The sequence below is a fragment of the Synchiropus splendidus genome, chromosome 1, assembly GCF_027744825.2.
Source record: "Synchiropus splendidus isolate RoL2022-P1 chromosome 1, RoL_Sspl_1.0, whole genome shotgun sequence".
Classification (NCBI taxonomy): Eukaryota; Metazoa; Chordata; class Actinopteri; order Syngnathiformes; family Callionymidae; genus Synchiropus; species Synchiropus splendidus.
In genome coordinates this window covers 12,865,740-12,889,780 of record NC_071334.1, presented here as the reverse complement: position 1 = coordinate 12,889,780, position 24,041 = coordinate 12,865,740, and the positions used below count along the sequence as shown (strand labels likewise).

The window sequence follows — 24,041 nt, the reverse complement described above, 5'->3', positions numbered from 1 at the left end:
CACCAGGAATAAATCAGTGTGGCTCTGTTCTGAGACGGGAGTTGAAAGCTTCGAGTCAGTTTTTAGCTCGTCTCCGCCTTAATCTAAGAGCTTATTTTCCTGGACCACATTCTAACGTCTGAGCATCACTACCAAAGGGACTCCTTTCCATCCGTGGCCAAGTCTTCTGTTTACTTCTCCACGATTCAGGCTGTCCATCCAGGAAGCAGAAACAATGTTTACTTGGGCGAGTGAGAGGCCTAACCATGTAAACACCACGAATGAATCAATGGATTTTCCTGTTTTTATTAGGAAGGTGACTGTTTCCCTTCTGAAACATTATTAAGGATGATGCAACAGGACGTCTGGTCCCCTTGTCTTAGTGTTATTTATAGATGAAGAAAGTGAAATAGACTGTCCAAGTTTGAGAGGGGGTTTCACCCTCCATCAAGTTACAACTGTAGAAATATTACATGCTCGTATGGTCAGGCACTATCGATCAACGATGAAAATATCTGTTTGTTTTTTTTGTCTTATGATATCATTTCATAAGACAAAGGAGAATGGGGCTGAATATTAAGTGAAACCCTGTGGTTAAGAAAATCCAAGAAATCTTTGTGAACATTGACTTTAACCAGGTCGTTGAAAGTGCAGTGTTTTCTTGACTTAGTTACATCAAAAGTTCACACGTTATCCACAGACATGTAAGTAAACTGGTACACATCACACATGTATGCAGAAATCAAGAACATGTGTTCCTGTCTGGCTGCAGGTCACTTTACATTGTGGAGAGACTGTGAGGAAGTGGGCAGAGAATCAGGGACAGTTTTGTCAAACATTTTGTCTTTAACAGCAATAAAACAAAAAAATAGTTGCCAGAAAAAAAATCTAGAACTTATGCGTGTATTAGTAAAGTTCGCACATTTATGGTCCTTGTAAACAGTGGTAAACGATTCCATGTTGAACAGACATGGTGCGGTAAAGTTGAGTCCGGTTAAGTTGCGTAAACGCTGGAAGGTTTCCATCAAAACAGCAACGCGGGTTGTTTGACTGCGATTATTCATGGCGCGGTTGTTAAATGTAATGAGCGCGACATCACGTGGCCACACGCGGTACTTCAATGACGTTACAGATACAGAGAGAAGTCGTTCTCAAATTACTTTGAGAGAAAAACTGTCAGACTTCACTGTCCCCATACGTTGCGTGTAGGTACTTTGTTGTGTATATCGAAAATGGTTTCCGTGTTGAAAAGCCATACACTGTGGAAATAGTGCAATTGCAATATTATCAATAAATAGGAAGAGCGCCCATCATTGGACGTCATCAACAATCGACGTGACGTCACCAAACCGAGCGCTTTGATCGGGCACAGCACAACAACCAGGAAGAGGTGGAAAGAGCAGCCTAGTCTTGTAATATGTATCTATCGACTTTGCTAGTTTTGTCACTGTCGGCTCTGGTGCCGGTGTCTGCGTCCTCGGATCAAACAAAGACTGTGGAGTTTAACGTGAAACCAGGCGGAGACGTGCACACATTCGCCCAGCGCATCGTAAGTCGAGACAACACTTGATACCAGCGGTGTTGTTCCAAAAACACAACTGTCTTAAAGCGGAAATAAAGTTGTTTATTGCGGCTTATTTTTTTAAAGTCGACTATTTGCTGTAAGCGTTTGATGACGTCGAGACCAATGGGAGGGTGACACGTTGCTGCCACAGCGGCTTCGTTCATTGGCCCATACACACTGCGTCTTTTGTTTTATTGTACTGTATTTACTCTGCATTTCGTACTCGAATTCATTGCTACTTTTACGCGATACAGTACTCCCAACTTGTATTACTTTTCATATACGCTTTCATGAGGAGGCGGTTGTGACCTATTAACTTATTCATTTACTGTATTTTGTCTAGTAAAATATATTGTACGTAACTATATTGTTCTGCTCTGTTACACGACTGTAGCACAGTATTACTAATACTTGCGAGATATATTGAGTGAGTATAATCTGATTGGACAGTGACTATCAGATTCTGTCAGTTAATGTCTTAACTTCTGCACTTATTTTTCCAATATTGCACATTCCTTTTACTCTAAATTAATGGAGTCTACAATTGCAATGCTACTGGCTGCCAAATTGTGAGTGGTTGTCCAACTGTTTTGAAATAGTCTGGTGACCTCTCCAGGCTGTTCCTCCCCTGTTTCCAAAATGTCATATAGGATTTACTTCAACGCCCCGTGACCCTGTACGGTTTCGGATCAGCAGAGAAATAAATTAATTACTTAATAGATTCTGTTGGCTTGCAGCACGACTTTAAATCCTTGCTAATACTAAGGGGGTTGTGGTGGAGCTTGCCAGATGTTTTAGAATGTCTGTCATCTGACACAGCACAGCTCTCATTCATTGAAGTTGAATTATTCAGCGATGACTGTTATTTACTCTTTGCAGTACTTGCAGTTATAATTTTAATGTGGCGTATCTCCTCAGAGGGGATATGAGTGCTCCTTCACCTATGCTTCTCAAGGAGGGACCAATGAGGTCAGTGTCTATGTCCAGTTCTTATGTACTTTGGGTGAGATGGGTGCCTTAACACTTCTGTACACCTGTTCCAAACAGCAATGGCTGATGAGCGTAGGCCTCAGTGATGATGACAGGTTCTTTTCATGCTCGATCTGGAGGTGAGTCGGACACACACACACACACACACACACACACACACACACACACACACACACACACACACACACACAGTATAAATCTCAACCATCTGTTTCTGCCTCTGTCCTTTTTAATTCATCCCATCATGACAGAGGAGACGACATGGGAAATTAATCTGCGCCCATGTCCACCCTTGTTCAAGTATGTTTGTTACTATATTTGTCAGTGTCTTTTTTTCTCTTTCCCCTCAGGCCTCTGGGAAAATCCTACCTGTTCTTCACTCAGTTCAAAGCAGAGCTTACGGGAGCCAAACTTGAATATGCCCACGCTTATGTGAGTATGAAACGCACATACCGTTTTGCATTGTTACGCAAGAAGCATGTCATATATATTTTTATATTTCCTGCGTTCAAATGGCCATTAATAATGTACATATATTGTTTTTTGTCTCTACACAAATGTTTTGAGAAACTATAAAGTAAAAGAAATATTTAAATTATAGCCTTCTACTGCATTGTTTTGCCTGATGTGACAAACCACATTTCTATGCCTCTTTTTTTCGAATAATATTACCAGGCACATCTCTGTTAAATAATAATTTGAGTTGAGGGGTTTGCAACTTTCATTTTAGGGGTCAGAGGGTCATCATATCAATTTTATTATGTCTTATGAGGGACCCTAAAAAATCCTCTCCAAAATGGGATGACATAAGTCTAACCCCCTTAGGGTTTAATGCATGGTTGGAGTTGGATTATTACCTTTGGTGCTCCCCTCTTCTTTCTTTCATTCACTTAACTGCTTGCTATAGTCAGTAGACCTAAAACAATTCAGGGGGTATTGTCATTTTTTTCACCATTTTAATGGGAGGTGGCTGCGTTCCTGGCGTGATGGATGTTCACTGATGCTCTTTTCCCTGTGTGAGAAACGTGCACCTAATTTTTTCTTCATTCTCAGAATCTTGAGAAAAAAAGATACTCTCTCATCGCTTCCATATGTTAAGTTTAAAAGTCGCAATAGACATATTGAAGTTGATTATTCCGGTTACAACAACAATAGCATCAGCCGCCCAAAATGTCGATCACAGATCGTCACGCTGCGTGTGTGCGTGCGTGTGCGGGTGCGTGTGCGGGTGTGCGTGTGTGGGTGCGCGTGTGTGGGTGCGCGTGTGTGGGTGCGCGTGTGTGGGTGCGCGTGTGTGGGTGCGGGTGCGGGTGCGGGTGTGGGTGTGTTTGTGTGTGGCACATAGTGTTGCTGTGTTGTGTCAATAGTGGTAGTGATATAAGACAACCACTCGTGTTGATTCCTTATTTTAGCTTAAAGATCGCTACATTATACTTTTGATATTTACTGTAAAAAACAGGCTTGGTTTGGAAGAGGACTTTTCTCTCACTATTTGAGTTAATATCTTGTTGAGAAAGTCCTCATACTTGCTGCTGCTTCACACTTGGGGGGAATCCAATTTGAAAGGAATGCAGTCTGCAGTCATGACTGAAGAGAGTTTTATCTACAATGTTAAAGGTGCAAAGAGGTAATTTTCCATTTCCAATAGAGGTTTGTGTGCACCGCAAATATTTAATGTGACAAAATCTGCATATAATTAGGAGCGTAGTGTCTCCACAACTGAATGCGGAACTGCACGGGAGAATGTGACTCTGCCTGTGCTCACTTTGGGCTCCTCAGCTCTTTCTCCTGCTGCGTGATTAGTGGGAGCTGAGTTGGTGTCGGACAGCAGAAAGCTCGCAGGACTTTAATGCCTAACAAAGACAAACTGTTGTGTGTTTGCTCTGGTGATATTCCTGCAGATGCTTTATACTTCCTCTGTGCGCCAAGATGAAAGCCTCTCCCAAACGCTGAATACATTTCAAGTTTTCGACGAGTCTGCATAAATGTCCCTGGAAATCAAAGTGAAACTCACAGGTGATGAGCAGTTTTGCATAACCAGCGGCGAAGGAAGAACCACCCATGTAGCGTGTCAGGATTTTGCTAACCTGCAGACTCATTTTGAAGCATCATGCTTTTGTTTGTCCTGGAAAAAAATGTTTACATTGCACACTGAAACCCTAACAGACCACTGGAGCTGCTAGGCAGCTTGTTCGATAGCAAGTACTAAACCGGCTTCAGCTCCTGTGGAGCTTTGTGGTGTGTAATTAGGATTCACTCATTCACCAGTGGAGAATGTCGATCATCTAAACCTATTTTCTTCTCTGTAAGTAGTCTTCATTACCACCACTTCACTTCTGGCGTGTCTCACAAAGCCGTCTGTCATATTGTCGCCACTCTAATCTCCCAAATAAAAGCTGTGCACAGCTGGCTACAAATGAATATATAAAGTAGATGATGTTGCCTGCAGCCAAGCAACTGCCCAGCAAAGTGATTCAGATAAGAGTCCCCTCCCCACCACACTAATGTAATGGCGGAGTTTAAAAAAATGTAATGCCATTTTGCAGGCATTGTAGGTAAGCATTACAACAAAGTGGGATGGGCTTTAATAATAAGATTGAAAGTATTAAATGTGATTATGAGTTTGTAATTTAAATCTCGATCGGGAAAAAGACTGTGATGAAAGTCAGACGTAGAACATGGTTCTCAGGTGAGAAAGATACAGTTTGGGGCCAAAAGGGAAATCACCCAATGCAGTGAATGATTCCATAAGAAATCACCAACATTAGTGGGAACCTCTTCTACATCAACTCTAGGGTCTGTGTTCTGGGGGTACGACGCTGGGATTACATTTCATGGTTGGAGGGTCAATGCAGGATTAGATTAGATTTATACATGACAAGATTTCTGAGATCCAGCCAGCCTTCCATGGGTTTCTACGCTTGCCCCACCTTGTTGTTAAATTCTACTTATGGCTACTTATGGTCTGCCAGGAGAATGTATTTAATTCATCGGCGTTGGAAAGAATTGACTTTTCAGTTTTCGTTTTATTTTCGTAATTTTATGGCCAAGCAGGACGCACTACCTTGCAGTATGATATGCTGCACACTAGGTGGCCTAGGCGGCCGATTTGACCGATTGAAGTTTATGAGATTTTCTAGTTCTTGTTTGCCTGTTGGTCTCTTTGTTGTTTAAAATTCAATATGGCTTTGAAATATATCTGTAGTCATTTACGGTCACGGTGTCATTGCCTGTCTGTCAGCTGCTCAGAAGGTTGCCTGAGGCTACAGTTCGAAATTCATTACACTCCAAATATAGATATCTGTTGCTTCATGCGGATTTCATCTTTAGAACCGACTATGCTATTGCACAACTGGCATGATGAATAATGTGTCAAAATAATAGATATCTAATGGAATCAAAACATGTTTGTGGAGCTTTTACACCCAGACATGCTTCTCTTTTCTGATATCTGTTTACAAACACCATGCATATGCTTTTGTGTAAAGAGGGCCTTTGAGATGGAGCATGGATTATTGTTTGGAAGTGATATGAAAAGGTTTGCCCAGTTTACACCTGGCTGCGTGGAAAAATCTGGTTAGGAGAATTGCCTTTTTATTATATATTATCTGGCTAAGACTGGTGTTCTGGATGACGATGTCTACTGTCTGTCCCTACTCTAGTCAGTTGTGTTCACAAGGAGTAATGGGGTCTGCATAGATCTAGAGGAGAACCAGTATAATTGATCTGACTACTGTCCCACATGACCCGAACTTGTGTCATTCCTTCAAAAAAAAAAAAAAAACAGCTCACCTTTACCGTCTTCTCCTCAGCTGGGTATCCTGTCAACTGGTCGTGATTCAAACCGTCATTTACCAAATCATTTGCCGAGCGGAGACGTCTGTGAATATAAATGCTGCTCTTGTCTGAGAGGTGTCCTTGATCTAACAGGATTTAGAGAAGTAGCTCGTAATTATACTTGTTCTTCTGTGCCGACGGACCTGAAGCCAGAAACCACTCAGTCGATCACTATTAACATCTTCATTGAACATTCAAGAGGGAAAAGTTCAATGGGGAAAAAAAAAAATTTAGACCGGAGCAGACGTCATCGAGAGGAACTTTATCGACGAATGTGTCTGACTTGTGAGGAGAATAAAACGCCTCCACTTGCAATTTGCCTATTTCTTTTCAGTGTGTCTCCTTGACCGTTGCTTGTGTCGCCATGGAAACCTTGTCATGTGCTACTGATCATTTCAGTCCCCTCTCCTCTGTATGAAGAATGGGGGGGGGAAAAAACAATAACATTCATGGAGGAAATATGAAAACTTTTATTTATTTATTATGTATTTGACCCCTGGAAGGTTAATATCTGGGCTCCGAGCGAGGCCAGCCACTTAGTGCACCTCTGATGTGGTTGTCAGGGCAGTGAGGCAAATTGTCGGCCGTCCCGCAGCAAGGACAGTCCTGACACCCGGTCATTAGCCGGGGATTCCTGCAGCGGCGGCGCTGTGACCTGCCAGACATAGAGGGAAAAAAAGGGTTGCTGAATGAAGTGACAGTGATACCAACAAACAACAATATCTCTTCGACCTTCCCCTCACACACTCCCACATCCTCAACATGTCTGCCTCATTGTTCCTTTCCCCGCTGCTTCCAGTCGGCGGCGGCAGCAGCAGGGCAGAGCGACGTCGCTCTGAAGGAAGAGGAGTTCACAGTCAGAGACTCTACAGGTGAGTGCACTCAGCCCTCCGTTCTTTTGCCGTTGTCCTTCTCTCACTTACTTTGCCGTTTCCCTGCTGCTTTCCATCTATAGAAGCTGTGAGTGTTTTTTTTTTAATTTTGTCCCCAAAGCATTATGCATTTTTCTTGTTGGGTTTCTGCACATTTTCCCAGTGGGGCTTCACTTCCACACTGATTAGCAACGTTTGACAACAGGACGCTGTGACTGCCTCCAGTCCGCAAGAGGCTTTCAATCCAGACGCGCCGCTTCACGCTAACAGATGACACCACCGGGGGGTCACTTCCTGTTATGAGTTATGGGGACATCAGGGACACACATGAGTGAAGGCGTGATTGTAAATAAATTAGACATCATGTGACGTGAGCAGTGACTCAGCAGACTCTCCACATTGGGGTGGATTCTCACGCTGTCTGCCTCCAAGAATACAGTTATTGTGGGACGTTTGTGTTTTGGCTATGATCAGCAGTGATCGCGAGTGGCACATGGGTGGAGACCGCTGACAGGGTTGTGGGTGGTGAGGACTCCTTGATTGATCTGTGCCGTCCAAATCAACAAATTGCTGGTTGAGAAAGGACTCAGAAAATGGTCTGTTGCAAATTGGAGCCGTTCACGACGCATCCCACTTGCCTGCCAATTGACAGGTGCCGTTGGGAGCAGACAGGGGACGCCATGTGCCGCCTGATAACAGGAATTTCAAATCGGTAAAAGATGGATCTGGTTATTTCTGCCCTCAAATTAAAGGACGACAATAGCGGAAAAAAGAGAGCGAGCGAATGGAAGTAGACAAAAAAAATAATGTGCAACATGTATGAATGCATGTCAGGGAGATGAGACTTCATTTTGAGTTATTAAAAGTAAAAAAATCATTTAAAATGAGGTTTTTCAGTGCACCATGCTATACAGTGTGACGTCATAGCCTAAACAGTCAAAATGAACTTTGCACAATTTCAACAGTTTCAATGTGTGCACTTTATGCAGCAGAGAGTTCCTGGATGGTCGGCGCTTATGTGTACAGATTTACCTTAAATGCATTCATTCTGGTGCAAAGCATTAAAGCGTTATTAATCCATTATCAAATTGCAAATTCATGAGATCCATTTTTAAACCCCACCCGAATGATACGGTTTCTGATTGTCTGATGTTAAACACATAATGTAGTTCAAGTTGTTAGCACAAATGAACAACGCCCTCCTTCAACTAGTTTAGAAAGGTTTGTTCACTATACTAGGTCCAGCTATTACGTATGTAAAGAAGTTGTTTACACAGGAGTTTTTGAACTTTTTGAATCACGACTGCTGTAGATTTGTCACCAGTCAGCGGAGCTCTCTGCTGCCTTAACTTTGCAGCTTTAAATTAGCCAAAAACTGCTGACTCTGCAGACCGACTTCTCCATCCAGCTGCTGCCATTCACCGGTGTCTGTCTCTCGTTCCTCCTGCAGTCACAGGCACGGTGGGGAAGTTCAACGCTCAACTCTCCAAGCTGGTACTCATCGGACGGACGCGGCACGACGAGCTGTAAGTGTCAGAGACTCCAATGTCCGAGCGGCCGCAGCTCCTCTTGATGAAGGATGGAGTCGGGAGAGTTTCCTCCCGAGCGACAAGCAAACATTTAAGTAGGGTTGTAACGGCGATGTGTCTGGGGAACGCGCTAAATGTCAGGTCATTACATAAACTGTGAGTTGTGAACGTGAAAAGTTCAGCTGGGAATTTGCTGCTTGGCACCGGAGCACATGAAGTCAGGCTGAAAGTCTCCACAGGAGGAAGGATCTCCCTGCAAATTAACTGAGTAATCCATACGGGGGAAGAGTAAATGTATGGAGGATCGATGTCTGGGGGAGGGGAGGGGTGGAGTATGGATGGCATATTTAGTGCTGGTTGGAGCTTATCCGTGTCTTTAATCCAGATGAAAGTGAGTAATCCTCAGTGTCATCACTCAAACAATTATGCTTCCATCCAGCTCACGCTGCTGTCAGCTACCCAGCTGTGCTCTTCATCGCATTTTCTCAAATAAATGAATCGTGTAATTGATCTTTCCAAAAAAAAAACAGTTGTTGACTTTGTTGGGTTTTTTTTGCGGTGGATTTGACATCAATACATTTGTTCCATTTTCATTGATATGAGTCGACTGTCGTGTGCCAGCAACAACACAAAATAGCATAACATAAAGTGTAGTCAAGTCATATTTGATGATTGATATTCTTCAATTTTATATTCATTTTAAATATTCTCCATGGAATTCATAAAATCTGGAAGATCTTTTAAAGTGGCTAATATCTGTACACAACAGTATGATATCAAGGCACTTTTTGTCAAGGAATTTTTTAAAATAACTTTTTTCTTTTTTCGAGGGACAAAAATGACTGTAACAATGAGTATCGCCTATTAGCAGCATTCAATTTATAAAGACCTAAGATATAAGTGGTGGGTTTCTGTTTGGAATTTGAACATTATTAAATGATGATAAAAATTATCATCATACTCTGCCATACTCTTGGCTGCAGTTATGTGAATTTTGGAGCAATAAATAGGACTTTTTTTTCATATTCATAGTTATTTGAATTCTAATTATTAGTTTTTATTTTTTATTAGTTATTTTTTTAAAGTGCTTAATTTCACATCACATTTTATTCTTATTTTATGTATCATTTTCTTTCATTTTCACAATATGAGGTGGAGGAAAGACTTGGAGACGATTGTAAAAGGAGAAAATGAGTGTCACTTGGAGTAGTAGATGCTAATTGTCCTATTTATTGAACCGTGGGCGGGAGAATTGCCACAGAGAACAATTTGGAGATTGAACTGGAGGCATAGAAAACAAAGCCGCTTGGAAGTGGAAGGTCTGTCTGACCCGTTAGGGCATTTAAGAATCTGGTAAAGACGTCTCCATGGCCCACATGTTTTCGGCCTGCGGTGAAAACCGCAGAAGCCCAGAAAAAAGCAGAGACAAGCACAGCGAATATGCAAACTCCACAGAGAACAGTCCCAGTGGGATTTGAGCCGTCTAATTTTGAGGCAGCGAAACTAACCACTGTACCCACTGTCCTGCCCTTGTCGGAGCTTTGAGGTCTCAGTTCTAGGGAGAGTGGGGAATAATGCTTCGGCCTCATGTGCAGGGCTGTTGAAGCTCATGATTATTTTAGCTCCTTGCCTCTTCCTCACATCCACCTGCCTCAGACATGCAGGCTTCTGGTAAAGCTCCAGAGAATCGTACCTTGTTTGTTCTGGGGTAGGGGTCCGCTCTCTTTCTCGTGGGGAGGGGACTGTCGCAGGAGGGGGGGTGATGCTTGTGTCCCTCTCAGGCCCCGACAGGAGGTAGTGCATCCCAAGTGCCAAATCTCATCGGAGATAAAAGACAAAGAGCTTTTAGGTACATTTTCAATTGGGACCTGTTGACTGCAAAGCTCCGTGGTGATTTGTGGTGGGTGTCTGAGTAAAGAAACAGTGAATTCTGTCTTTTATCTTGTTGTGTCAGTCATAATCTGACTGAGCCTCCCACAGCCTTGTTAGAAGAGCATGAAATGAGGAGAGACCGGGCTGCGTGTGACGCAGCGTTAAATATTCCCGTTGCTGTCAGACTGAGGCCACCCGCGCTTTTTTTTGGTGCCCGTGACGTCTGCGTGAAAACGGCGGAATGTAAAGCTGAGTTTAAACACTTCCTCCTCACGCAACCTCACGTCACGTTTATTCACGCGTTTCCTACCCTGCAAGATCTTCACGCCTCCTCAGAACAGATAAAACCCAATAAAGAAGGCCCGATCGTAACTGTTGGGGGTTGGACAGCCCTCGACAAAGAACCCTGATCTTGTCCAACAACACCTTAAGGGCCGGGTCCTGCCAAAGCCTCCATTGACAGTGCTTTCCATCAGCAAACTCAATTATCATGCATCATCCTGGGATAAATGTTTCCATGAGATAAAGAGCTTCCATTGTTTTTCCTTGGGTTCCACAGGAAAGGTCTTTGCAGGGAGGATCCACTTTAATCCTGTACTACATATGGGAATGTATATATTGTTGATCTTTGGGGCTTATAGAGATATATAGTCGGGGGATTTACTTCTGTTATGTTAAGCCAAGTGCAAACCAGTAATCTCGCTCGTCCTCGTGGCGGTTAAACATGGCGGTTGGAGAACGGTTTTTCTGCAAGAAGCCGAAAAAGAGCTAATGTAAATGTTTGATGGAGGAAACGTCTGAGGGGAGCGGCAGTGGAGAAACACTTAAAACAACCAGATCATGTAAACGCTGAGAACCTCCCACGCGCTCCCACCGGGGCCACGGGTTCCCCGGTGAGTAATGAGTCTGAAGCAAACTCCTCAGCTACCTTCTCCCTCAATGTCTGAGCCACTTTGACGATGTCAGCTGAACGTTCGACACATCGCATCTGGTGTCAGCGCAGATGTTTACTCACCGATTAACCCACACAAGATCACTTTCGCTGTTGTCAGCACGGAGCTGTCAAGCTGCCACTGCACATGCATGCGCAGATATTTGTTACGCAAAAACAGTGCTACTTTATTATCCAAAGCTGAAGCCAGCGTTTATTTATACAAAAATAATAATAGTAATGTTTGGGGTTTTTTTTTAGCCTTTTTAACCTTATTGTGCATCTGTCTGTCCTCCTTTATTTTATACCTGATTTGAAAAGTTCCCTATTTCGCTTTTTACTGAAAATACAGAGCTGAAAGAAAAGCAAGATATGAGCAGAAGAAAATAATAGAAAATTGTTGCATATTGTGCATGCAGAGGTGGCACTGTCCCTCCCAACAGCAAATTCATTTAATTCTTAATATTGCGCAAAATTACGACTGACTTGGTTGAAGGTTATCATTACCATGGAGCAGCACTTTGGGTATCTTATTTGTCCAGTCTCTCTCTCCTCTCTGTTCTCTGCAAAACGATGCTTTGCAAAGTGAAGTTCAACACACTTGTATTTAAGCCAACACCGGCATCACAAAGCACTAAAAGGAAGGAGACACCGACTTCTGCTGCTTGATCAAGATGACCACATCAGTTAATAACTGAACAGTGGTCATATGATTGATCTGTAAGGGGCCAAAATGAAAGCAGTTTTATGCATTCCATGTTTCAGAAGGGTCAAGCCCGCTCAAGTGTCCGGGAGCGACGAACCTCAGCATTCCAATGAAAATGGCCACAGCATCAATTTACCAAGCTTCATTTCTGTAACCCGACTTCCCTCTCTCTGATTCTCCCGACATTTGGAGAGGAACAGATGGAGAATGTGACCAGGTCGGTCAAACCAGAGGCAGCAGAGTAGATAGAATTTCTGAAACACCAGGGGCCCAGTGAAGGATCCAAGGAGTGGCCAGCTGCCCCCCATCTCTCCTGACGTGCTGCCGGCCGTGATGCTAGTGACCCGCTCAGGTCAAAGCTGCTCACTTTCCTCCAGCCTGCCTCCATCACTCACATTACAAGAGCTGCTCTGCCACAGTGTTTATCAGCCGCCTCTTGTAAAAGCAGCCTCTGCTCTCTCACTTTCTCTTTTATAACTATGCAAAACCAGACATTTCATAATTTCTGTGTCTAATTGGATCCTGTCTGTAAACCACTCTCCAAGAGTGTCTGGGTCCACTGTGTTTGTCTCTTTCCCCAACATTAACCCTGACAGATGTTGAGCTGCCCTTTGTTGTTAGCAGGAACAGACGGCTTTTCTCGACATACTCACCGCTCATTTAGTCAACGGCGGATGCTACAGCTCCACAAAGGCGAGCCGCCCTCACTCTCCACCCGTGGCTGGTTCTCCAGCAGTTCCTCTCGGAAGTCCTTCTCTCCAGCCACCACGTCTCACACCGTGGTTGAGAGCAGTCTTCTTTTCTCGGGGTATGGGGGAGCTTTGCGGGGCTCCTTCTCTGTCTTGGTGGGTTCAGAGAGTCGGTGGTGTGGGTAAGGTGGAGGTCTCCTCCCTCTGCGGCCGGGTGCTGCCGCAGGTTTGTTGGTGTCCGTGGGTTTGGGGCACACCTGCCTGGATCTCTGAGCAGGCCCGGCTGAGTGGGATCGTCTTTGCTGGGTCATGTTCAACAGTGACTGTGTGGCGCTGGGTGGGCAGCTGGCGGATGGACCTCTGGGTAGGGAGGGTGAGGACTGGTGATCATCTTGGGGGGTCTCTATGATGACAGACGGGCTGAGGGCAGGGGGTGGAGGATGGTTTGGAGATTGACCGGAGGATGGGGGCGCTAAGATCGATGGTGACACCTCAGAGGAGTGGGGTTGCGAGCCTGGGCTATTGGGGCGCTGGAGGTTCACTGTCAGCGGGGACAGTCCTGGAGTGGGCGGGCGAACCGGGAGGCTTCTTTGGGTGGACACCATGGGCTCATGAGAAGTTAGATTTTGAAGAAGGGACGGGTTTTTGACAGTTGAAGCAGATGAATGAGAACTATTAGCGAACGGAAGGGACCTTCCCATTCTGGGGGACCCGCCCAGGCGACAGGTGAAGCGAAGACCTTGACTCCTCTCTAACGACAGTCCAGAGGTCACGGGGCAGAGCAGGATGTTTGGAGGAGATCGACTCCTGGTCAAGTCACGTCTCTGGAGCGTGGCGACAGCTCCCGGCTCAGGTGCGGAAGGTCGATGGCTGTCGGGACACACCGCCTCCTCACCGGAGCTGCTGTCGCCTCCTCCCGGCCACTGCTGCTCCTCCTCGTCCAGATCGATGGAGGAAGTCAGATTGTCTATCTGCTGCACCACCTAGATAACAGAGAGCAAAGGTGGAGGATTAAATGCAGCTGATGATGAATATTAAGCTCAAGACTAAGCTGCACTGAAGGTCTGAGATGAGCTTTCTATGATGTCATATATTGAGGTCAACAGATGCCTCAAATCCTTTTGTTTTTATGATTATAGAATACCAGAGACACAAACCGGAATTGTCTTTGGGAAATTGAAGATCTTATCTGCGACATGTGAAGGCAAAGCTGAAGTCATTTAGAGCCTCGAACTAAAATCTCTGATCGGCCCCCTGACAGTTTTGAAGCTGCGCTGCTGTTGAACAATGAAGCAGCACTTGTGCGCCACAGAAAAGCCTCCAGAATGAAATAGCACGCATGTCAGCAATGCTTCAAATACTCAGCCGTGATTATGTCTTTTTATTCCTTCCCAATCATTTTTTGAAGAAGAAGTGTTTTAGACCAGACATGGCTGGAATACAATATTACTAATGTATCGTCACAGTTCCGTCAGATTAAAATGTAGAATTGTGGGCTGTTTCGGTGCATGGCCTTCATCCTGGTACAATTGAGTCCACACAGAACCAATGTGCTTTAATACTGTATGTGCTGCCACACGGAAGCAAACAGCAGAGAGCAAGCGACATAGCAACCACCACAAAACAACGCAGGCAGGAAGATTCCTAGTGATGTCGAGACTTCAACAGTGAGTAATCCAGCTGGTAAATATGTGAAGCATGTGCTGATGATGTAGCTGCTGGTATTTGAAAAGACTGCTGCACCAAAAATGTGTCCAACCAGAGCTTTTGTTTACTGTTACACCCCCTACTTATTTGGAAATAAAGAAATTAAAAAACAAATTTGAGGAACTCATGCTCATAATTGTACAAATGAATTGTGACTATTATTGATAATAGTACAATAATAATAAAAAAAGTTTGATGCTGAAATTGATTTTGATGTTTTATTTGTGGTAAGAGGTGATGGAGAACCTGTAATCTGGGATAATCCGGACATCACCTAGAGCATATCCGTGTGATCATTGGTTGTGTGACTGGAATCCTAAAGTACGAGATCTTTTCGGATCAGTAGCTTGGAGGAACAGCGGCTGGTACCGCGCCCACCGACGAGGACAGTGTGAACTGCCCCTCTTGACCGACTCGTTCTTCCTGATGATTTAAGAACCCTTTTGCCTTCTACCTTCTATTTTGGTCTGCATTTGGTTTCACCCATTAATCCAGCATGGCACCCTGACATACATCCACAAGGTCCTGGTCAGTGTAAAGTCATTTTAATCCCTGATTCAATGGAGTGGTTCATCTTTCATTTCCCCTCCATCCATCATCTGACGTCCTACACCATCACTTATCACAGCCCGGACTTTTCCCATCTCTAACTTAGACTCTCCTCTTCACGCGGAAAATTACTGTCTTGAACACAGGAAGGTGATGGATAGATATGATCAACATTAGAGTTTATGTGTAAGAATGGATCGTGAAACAGGGTGTTGTCATCAGTGCAGACAAGGCTGAGAACAGAACACTGGTATCTTTTTTTGGATTTGGATTCAGGATTTGAAGACGGTGAGTGATTTCGATTGAGCCACGCAAGTTATTGTAAAGTCCTGGTCAGGCCTGAAGAGGTTCGGCAGTGAAGGTCATCGTACAGTTAATATGTCGCAGCAGGATACAAAAGTAAACAAAGGGTTGTTTGGGACCATCCCACAGTTCACAGGCTGGTTGGAAAACCTAACTTGAGTTGAGTGTACAGAACTTTTTTCAATTGAGAAGTGGAAATCCACGACAAAAGATACAGCAAAACCGCAGCAAAACTAAAAATGTTATCAGGCTGTTTAAGCTGGAATACAAATTGAATTGAACTCTTCACTCATGTGTAAGAGCTTTAACTGTTGCAGTGCATTACGGGGCTACAAGTGTAAGTTGCTTTAACTGGGGTGCCACCAAAACAAAATCATCTCACTGCAAGCTGGACCCATTCAACCCTGTGTATTGCAAGTATCGGGCAGAGGATGAGGATTCAGGGATGTGATAAAAGAGGACATGAAGAGGAACGGTGAGACCGACGTTGATGCACAGCAGAGGGGGGTGGGGGGCTTGTGGCAACCCTCCAGGGGAGACCTGGAGAGACATATGTTTCCGTATTTCTGCTACACATTTTCATAAACCAAAACCAAGCATGAGTTAATATTTAATATTTAACAACCATCATCAACATCAGCAAAACAATTCTTTTACACTGCATAAGATGTATGTATAATGTAAAGGAAGTACTAGCCGCATCTGTAATTTGTTCAGGATTAATGAAGGCGCCAACTCTTCAGCAGTGAAATACATTCTTTCTGATGTGGACACGTTTTCAACATCAAACAAAATAATTTAATAAAGATAAAAGACAACACTCCTAGCAAGCTCCATTTGAAAGTAAGATTTAAATCTACGGGAAGAAAAAGTACCCAGAGAACTGAGAAAGTATTTGATGGGATGTTCCGTCCATAGCATGATTCTTACTCTTCGTTTTGAGGTCGAACCTCGCTTTTTTTTAATTCATGAAACTTAACTGTGTTCTTATTTTGATCCAAGTCACAGTCATCACAGCTCCTTCAATAAATTACTAAAAAGATTTTCAATAGTATTTCATGAATGCAGTTCAGTGACTGCAGACTAAGGGCAACCAACATATTCTCACGGCCAAAGTGTCAAATTGCGACCACTTTCAAGTGGACTAGCATCAATGTTGATGCCGAAATCAGCCTTCAAGCCTTGCTTGTTTCAGTTGAAACCCAACTGAAACACTTGAAAATATTTGACATGTGAGAAGTGAGAACCTGTTGCTGAGAGCTCACTTGTAAATTCAACTTAAGTTAGAAGTGTCATTTCATGCCTCGGACAGTCAAGACCTTTGTTTGAGATCTTTTGTTTCACGTGTTGCCTGGAGAATCCTGCTATCTGCGCACCTCTGGTGAAGACTTCTTATTTCCTCAAGCACAAGCTCCTCCTGGGAGACTCACGTTCCTTTTTTTTTTTTTTTAAATTGGCCCCTGATCTTTTGGATCTGTGGACCCTTCCCATTTCGTTCAACAGTCAATAACAATGGTGAGACCTTAAAAACTGACCTGGTCAAAGAGGCAGACCATGGAGAACCAAACCTTGGACACCAACAAGATAGTGGAACAAAAAAAGAGTCAATAATTCTTGGCATTGTGGCGAACAAGTTAGTTGGGGTGGATGAAGGGGATGGAGCCAACCTCAGCTTGATCGGACAGCGACATGCCGGACCAGTCTAGAGTAACAATTTCAAGTTGCTAAAACAGTAGTAGCTGCAGCCCCCACAACAATTATTACAATGTTTAAATTCATTTCCCCAGCACAGCAAAATGCATTTGGAGTTCACACATGTTTGTGCATGCAAATGTTGCAGCGTCCTTTGCGGAGAAGCAGGGATCAGCTCCTGTCCTCTTTGACCCTGTCAGGATAAGCTATTGAAGATAAACGTTCCACAGTCAACAATTGCAGAAAAACAATCTTCATTCCCGAGTATGTCCCACAAACTCCGCAGTAATCACATCATTCCAATTCAGATTTCAAGAAAAAACGTGACATAAATTGTCCTTAAAATATCTTTGGCTACGATGAATCAAAGATGGAGTGCACATCAGCATACATTTATTTAAATGGATGCAGCACTGGGAAGGCATTAGTGTCCACGTTACACGCACACACACACACACGCTCATGTGTGGGATGGAGAGATTGGAGAAAATTACACTGGGGAAAATGTTTGACCTCTCTCTCCACCTGCTTCATGTGCACGGATAAATCCGTGGCCCCCGCCGGATCGGATGAGTTATTGTTTAGTCCTCCGTGTTCAACAACATCCTTGCTGATGTGAAAAGATGACCTGTTTTCTGTTCCGTGCGCACGCATCTCCGTCAGCGGCGGCGTGGCGTGTTACTTTGAAGTACGCCTCATGTGTGCGCGGCTGGTGACTTTGGCTCTCTGCTGCTTGTTAATGTCAGGAATCACAGGAGATAAAAGAGCAGAGGCCCCGGAATTCAGGCAGCAAATCTCTGGAGTGTTTATTAACAAAAAAAAAACAATGTTTCTGACCCCTTTAGGTTCCAGTGTCGTCCTGATGGCGGCTTTGCTTTACCTAACTTATTATTTAACACTGGAGAACAGAGGTGGGCGTTGTTTCTGGATCATCTGGCTGTTGCGATGCCGTTTTCTATTTTACATTTGTGCATAGACTTTCATTCATACTGCAGCTCTTCACTGTTCATTCATTTATCACTGACTTTGCATCATCACGTTTACAACTTATTTTCTTTACTTTTGTTTTCATGTGTTCCTTTCATGACCCTTTCATTGATGTGTTATAACTATTATTGGAGCAAATGATTTATATTGCTGTCTGTATTGGCCGGAGTGAGTACGGGTCTCTCCTCCTACCTCCACCCAGCGCCTCTGTTCTGTTTGCTTCTCTTGTGCTTTTATTTTGTTATTTCTGGTTTTGTTCAGTGTTTCCGTTTCCTTGTTTTCCTCCAGCATCGAGAGCAACACTGGCATCAATCAGCTAAACTAATCAAGCTTCCCTGGATGTCAACACCTTGGGTCCAGCTCGTGTCACCAGATGGTTACTTCACGTTCCTACGGCTAACTCTCCTGGGACTCCAGTCTCTCATGTATTTCCCTGAATCTTTGTAAATTGTGTGCGTGCTTGAGTTCCTTTTCAGCTGTCTCCTTAGTTTCATTCTCCTCGCTGTTTCTCGTCTTAGATCGTGCGTGTGTTTTATTGGGCCTTGTGAGTTAATTTCAGAATGAGTTAATTTTCGTTGTCCCCCTTAGTCTGCCTTGAGTTAAGTATTCGCCTGTTTACTGTTCTAAGTTTTGACCCTCTCCCTACGTGTTTTGTGTTCCTCGCTCCACTTCTGGTGTCGACGCCCTTGGTTTCTCCGTTCCCGTCTGTTAATTTAACCTCGCTCTCCCGAGTCTTCTGTCAGCCAACAACAACACAGCAACTGGGTCTGACTCCACAGACAGCCTCAGGTTCGCATTATACTTTCTTCCTTACCCATGTACTGTATTTTCTGGATGATAAGTCACACCTTTTGCCCCTAGTTTGGCTGGTCCTGCAACATATACAGCACACATTTATGGCTTCTGCACGTAGAATTTCACGTTCTTATGCAGAACTAAGGTTTCCACTTGAGAGAAGTCACAGATGAGTGAAACTCATTTACTTTTCACGATTTAAATCTAGAATTTTTACACTCATCAGTGCAATAAATTCTGAAATCGCTGCCTTTGTTGCATTGTTTCTCAGTCAGCTCACTTATAGACTGACTGTATTCCGTTCCATGTTCAAGTCGGCAGCAATGAAAATGCAGGAGGATATGTGTTGCAAAATTTCCTCCAATAATACGAGCATTAGTCCAGTGTGACTTCCTTATGATTTTTTTAATCTTCTATCATTTTTCATCATTGACTACTGTGTGTTGTACTTCACAGCCAAAAACAGTATGAATGAGACCGGTGGTCAGCAAACTTTTTGAATCTGCACGGTACTACGAAAGCACTGAGAGACCCGAAGTGCAACTATCAGTGAAGTAAGAACTGAAAGTACATTGATCTGAGACTCTGTTCATGTTATCGGTTCTTTACAACAGTTCACAATGATTGAATAAGATCAGAAACATAAAATTATTAGATGGTTCTTAAAAAGAATACATGAACAGGCTTTCAGGCTAGTCTCGTGTCATCTGCGGGTGACCCTTTGACCCCTGTTGGTGACCCCAATCTGGACTCTGTTATGGTGAGTTCAAACTGAAGTTGTATGAATCATTGAAAACTGTAGGAAGGTGAAAGGAAAATATTCAGATGAGTATATTTAGATGGGTAGCTTTTACTGTGTCACAAGGCAATGAGTTGGAAATATCTGGAAATAAGCCTTATTCCAAAAGTCAAAAACCCCTTTTCACAGATTCACAGGCAGCAAACTCTGAAGCATATCAATCTTACCATACTTGAAAGTCAATTTCACCTAAACAGGGCATCTTTTGTGGCCATATTTAAAGCAGATGAAACCGTTTCTGAGCTCTGGAATCCGAACCAGACACAAGAAAGGATGTTTTGAATCAGAACCACCATTGACTCAACCTAAGCATATTGAGCATGTGCCAAACTCCATCCCTGTGCAGACAGACCTGCCCGCAGTGGTCAGCTTCCACTACATCAGTCCTTCTCAAATAGTGGGGCAGGTCCCCCTGGGGTGGCGTGGAGCAATGCCAGTGGGGGCGCATGTGACCTTGGAACATGCTTTTTTTCAGTACTTGGGTAAAGTGTAATTGCACAAGTTGATCTATATCACCTTCTTTATTCTTTTCAGTAATGTTAAGAAGGATAGAATGTTATGCAGTGGTGTACCTATGATAATTTTATAGACAAATGATACTATTTACAGTGGTGGCACATTGTTGGGAAAATAAAAGAGAAGCACTGCACTCCATGGAAAGAATAGACATGATCAAGAACAAAGTGGACGGGATGAATCAATTGCCGCTGAAGGTCAATTCCGACTGAAAAATTATCCAACTTTTCTTAAAAAAGTTAAAGCTGTTATTGATTGAAAAGTACCAGAAAAGTTCAATGGATTGGGGAATGACCGGCCTGCTGCTATCGACCACACCAGGCTGAGAGCACCCGACATGATTTGCAGCCGTGGCAGCCAAAAGGCCTGAAACACAAGATCATGTGCTCATACTTTTATGATGTAATGGTATAGGTCACGATGTAAGTTGGCCTGCAGAGGTTTTACTTCTCACCTTTTTGGAGAAACTTGAAGCACTCGTGCCTCACGAAGCCTCTCAGCTGCCACTTCTTCATGAGTTATTTGCCTCTAATACAGTCCAGAGACTAATTGCTGCCAACACTCTCACGGTGTTTTACAAGCTCTCACCTTTTGCATTAGCACAACCTGATGTGTGAAGATTACCTGGCATCAAGACAAAACGCTTCACTTGCACTTCCCTCTGGTTATTTTTCTCCTCAGCACTTATTATAACCAGATTTATCGTCTCTTCCTGCTTCGTCTCCTGACTGTGTTTTGCTCACTCGTGCCGTGAAAGCAGCGACTAAATGAAGAAGCGTCGTCGAGACGACTTCACGCAGCTCCGCCTTCCTTACTTATTTAAGAAGTTGCAGCTGAATAACAAAGTGTGGCTTTGAAATGAATCGTCTTCCTGTAGTTCTTCGGGTTGATTTACCAGCCTCAGCTCGGGTTTATCAGTGACCACAGAGATGCAGCCCCAGCGTCGCGGGATGCAGATTTATGAGCCACTTTTTGCCTAAAAGAGGGAGGCCAGCGACTCTCCGACATAAATGGATTATGAAAAGCGTCGGTCGCTATCCAGCTGTGCCTTGAGCAGCATCTGTCCACGAGGAGGGGAGCGATGAGAGAACAGAGGGTGATGCCAGAGCAGCAACTGTTTTGACTAATGTCACGGCGCTGCATCATCTCTGGATCTTCTGAGAGCATCACATAAATGAGCCGTAACCACTCTGTTATTTATAGCTTTGAATTCTCATGCACTGTTTAGGAAAGTGACACTAGGGGAAGGATATGGATGCAAGAGCTGCAGACCTGATGGACAAAAGTGTTGACATGGTTTCCTCAGTTGAATTTTGATGGGAGTTTGGAGATGAATGAAGGAGAAGACAGAGTTGGTTCTATCATCATGTTTGACAGGTGAGATGAGGGTCTGGTGGATGGAAATGTTTCATACCTCTTTCATTTCTTGCTGAACGCTCCTCAGTGCCGACAAAACTTGCTCCAGATTAACCATGACCCTCTTAATCTGGTCCCGCACCTCTTTCACGTCGCAGCCAGGTTTCCTCCTCTCTGTGCTGCTGTTGCCTTTGCTCCAGCTGGGATTTTGGTCCCGTGCTGTGATGTGCTGCGAACTGGGTCGGGGTTTTCTCGGACCTCGGACGGTGGTGGTGAATCCCAGGCCTCTGTGGTGCACCTCTGTGGAGAAGAGGACTCCACTGAGCGGGCCATTGAACGCCTCCACAGGTGGATCCCTCGGCACCCTCAGGTCTCTTTGGCTGTGTGATGCTCTGCTGATGGTGCTGAAGCTGGATTTGACCCGGTGCTGCCGGTCCAGTCGTCCCTGAGAGTCTGAACTCAGCCAGCTGGATGAATGTAGGTCTCTTTGGTGAATCGTGTGGCTGGAGTAGTCCCACACTTTCCTCCGTCTGTCCTCCATGCACACAACAACAGGTGTGTTACACTCTGTCTCCTCGCCAAATAGCGGTGGAGCAGGAATCGACGGGGGCGGCACCAGCGGGCCGTATTTCCTGATGGATCCCGTGGTTCCGTCATGCTGAGTGTGAACGATGCTCAGGTGGTTGTTGGGCTCTGCTTCAGACGCGTGCTTGGCAGGCTCAGACGTGGAGCTCTTATCCAGTTCCTCTCCTTTGGGATCATGGTTCAGTTCCGTATCCTTGACAGGACTTTCCTCCCTCTGTTTCCCCAGACTCCCCGGCAGAATATGATGCCCTCTGAGCACCACCGGCAGCATCCTCGACATCCCCATGCCATTGCAACGGCTCTCTGTCTTTTTCAGCTTTTTTCCCTGCAGAGAGAAGATTCCGATCCCACGGGGTTTCTCCGGCGGGGTCAGGTTGTTGGGGAGCTCCGAGTTGGATTTGTGAGCTCCGTTGAGCCCCAGGTCGCTGCCGTGGTGGGGCTTCAGAGTGCTGCGCAGCCATGGGATGAAGTGAGGAGGCTTGAAGCCTCTGTGCTCCCCAGGCGCTCTGCTGTCAGAGAACATGGTGATGGATGATGTCCAGCAGCATCGCCGAGCAGAGAAGCAGAAGCAGAAGGAGCAGGAGGACGCAGCTTCCCCCTCTTTTCACGCAAACAGCCTCCGACTTTTTCCATCAACACCGACTCTTGCAGGCTGATATGGAACCTCTGCAGCTTCCTTCTTCCTCTGCCAGTGTTTCCAAAACTTTTATCGGTCCAACTCGCCCCCTCCCCTCATCCTGTGGAAGCCTGACTCGGATTTTATCACTCTTCCATTCCCTCTTTTCTGCCCCCCCCCCACCCTCGCCTGTGCCGGTGACCCCCCCCCAACACTCCCACCCGACTCTTGGCTGAAGTGCTGTGGAGCCCGGCGCCCCGCGCTGGGCCTCTCCGTCTTGGTCGGCTCCCTTCGTCTGCCTGCGTCGCTCTGGTTTAGTAGCAAAGGAGGTTTCCTGTCTCTACATCTCTCTCTCTCTCCTCCCGCCTCTCCCCCCGCACTGCGCTGCACTGCCTCCCATCCTTTCTTCCTCCCACTCCCTCTCAGTGCTCTAACTCTACATCCCTCTCCTCTGCCTCCCTCTTACCCTCCGCTGTCATCTGAGGAGCCCCTTCTGTCATTGCAACTCTTTCTCACTCTTCTCTTTTCATCACTCTCCTCTCCCTCACCCCGGGAAGGAGAGCAGTTGAACTTCAATCAAGGCAGCAGCAGCAATATTAATCCCCCGGTTAGCCAGTGTGTACCCACGTGATGCCCCCCCTCGCCTCCTCTTTTTCATCTGATTACTCCTTCCACAGCTCAGCCCCTTCACAATTAAATGCTGCTTACTATACCAGAGGGGTTTCAAAGTGTAGAGGATGGCAGCCGGAAAAGGATGGAGGAGGAAAAGTGTAGGGGGTGGGGGGGGAGGCGTAATTGCGACCTACAGGATCAGAGATCAGCAGTTTGATAGGAACTAAGCTGCCCAGCTGCAAACAGCCGGCTGCATGTGGCTCCACCGGCTCATTCTGTCAGCAAACACCACCGCACCACAACATCCTGCCTGTTTCTCCTCGTCCTATCTCTGCTTTAACTTCACATTTGTTCCAATTACACAGGGACAGCTGCTATTTTCTGGGCTGCTCTTACAAATGGAAATTGTGGGCTGTCTGGATTAGATTTCACCGGTGTGACAAGCCTCCATGCCACCTCACTCACTGGTGGGGTCCCTCCTTTTTTTTTGGCAGCAAAAGATGGCAGCGCAGCGATACAATAAAAAAAAAAAAAAAAACCTGACAGTTTTGCTGT

At 44.9% G+C, this 24,041-nt stretch overlaps 2 protein-coding genes across 4 annotated transcripts; one reads left to right on the top strand and one right to left on the bottom strand.

Moving 5' to 3' along the window:
* Positions 1-1,309: 1,309 nt before the first annotated feature.
* Positions 1,310-21,233, top strand: mydgf (myeloid-derived growth factor). 2 transcript variants are annotated; one of them, XM_053861988.1, is made up of 7 exons: positions 1,310-1,528; positions 2,462-2,512; positions 2,591-2,652; positions 2,884-2,965; positions 7,170-7,242; positions 8,693-8,768; positions 18,496-21,233. In XM_053861988.1, exons 1-7 carry the CDS (start codon positions 1,397-1,399, stop codon positions 18,530-18,532), a joined length of 513 nt encoding a protein of 170 aa, XP_053717963.1. In that variant the 5' UTR covers positions 1,310-1,396; the 3' UTR covers positions 18,533-21,233. The 2 variants fall into 2 exon arrangements, with proteins under 2 accessions (XP_053717963.1, XP_053717971.1); XM_053861996.1 differs by lacking the exon at positions 18,496-21,233 and having other exon boundaries at positions 8,693-9,364.
* LOC128757007 (uncharacterized) lies at positions 6,827-23,065 on the bottom strand. 2 transcript variants are annotated; one of them, XM_053861966.1, is made up of 4 exons: positions 21,732-23,065; positions 12,934-13,952; positions 10,465-10,588; positions 6,827-7,025 (listed from the first exon to the last, which is right to left on the bottom strand). In XM_053861966.1, exons 1-2 carry the CDS (start codon positions 22,779-22,781, stop codon positions 13,053-13,055), a joined length of 1,950 nt encoding a protein of 649 aa, XP_053717941.1. In that variant the 5' UTR covers positions 22,782-23,065; the 3' UTR covers positions 6,827-7,025; positions 10,465-10,588; positions 12,934-13,052. The 2 variants fall into 2 exon arrangements, with proteins under 2 accessions (XP_053717941.1, XP_053717950.1); XM_053861975.1 differs by lacking the exon at positions 10,465-10,588.
* Between the last annotated feature and the right edge of the window lie 976 nt (positions 23,066-24,041).

What these genes read in the sequence shown, in the direction of transcription:
- mydgf (XM_053861988.1), top strand. Translation starts at nt 1,397, where the DNA reads ATGTATCTATCGACTTTGCTAGTTTTGTCACTGTCGGCTCTGGTGCCG. An exon ending in CTCAAGGAGGGACCAATGAG is followed by an intron (nt 2,513 to 2,590) that starts GTCAGTGTCTAT and finishes TGTTCCAAACAG; the next exon opens with CAATGGCTGATGAGCGTAGG. An exon ending in CGGACGCGGCACGACGAGCT is followed by an intron (nt 8,769 to 18,495) that starts GTAAGTGTCAGA and finishes GTTTTCCTCCAG; the next exon opens with CATCGAGAGCAACACTGGCA.
- LOC128757007 (XM_053861966.1), bottom strand. Translation starts at nt 22,781, where the DNA reads ATGTTCTCTGACAGCAGAGCGCCTGGGGAGCACAGAGGCTTCAAGCCT. An exon ending in TTCAGCAAGAAATGAAAGAG is followed by an intron (nt 13,953 to 21,731) that starts GTATGAAACATT and finishes TCTGTTATCTAG; the next exon opens with GTGGTGCAGCAGATAGACAA.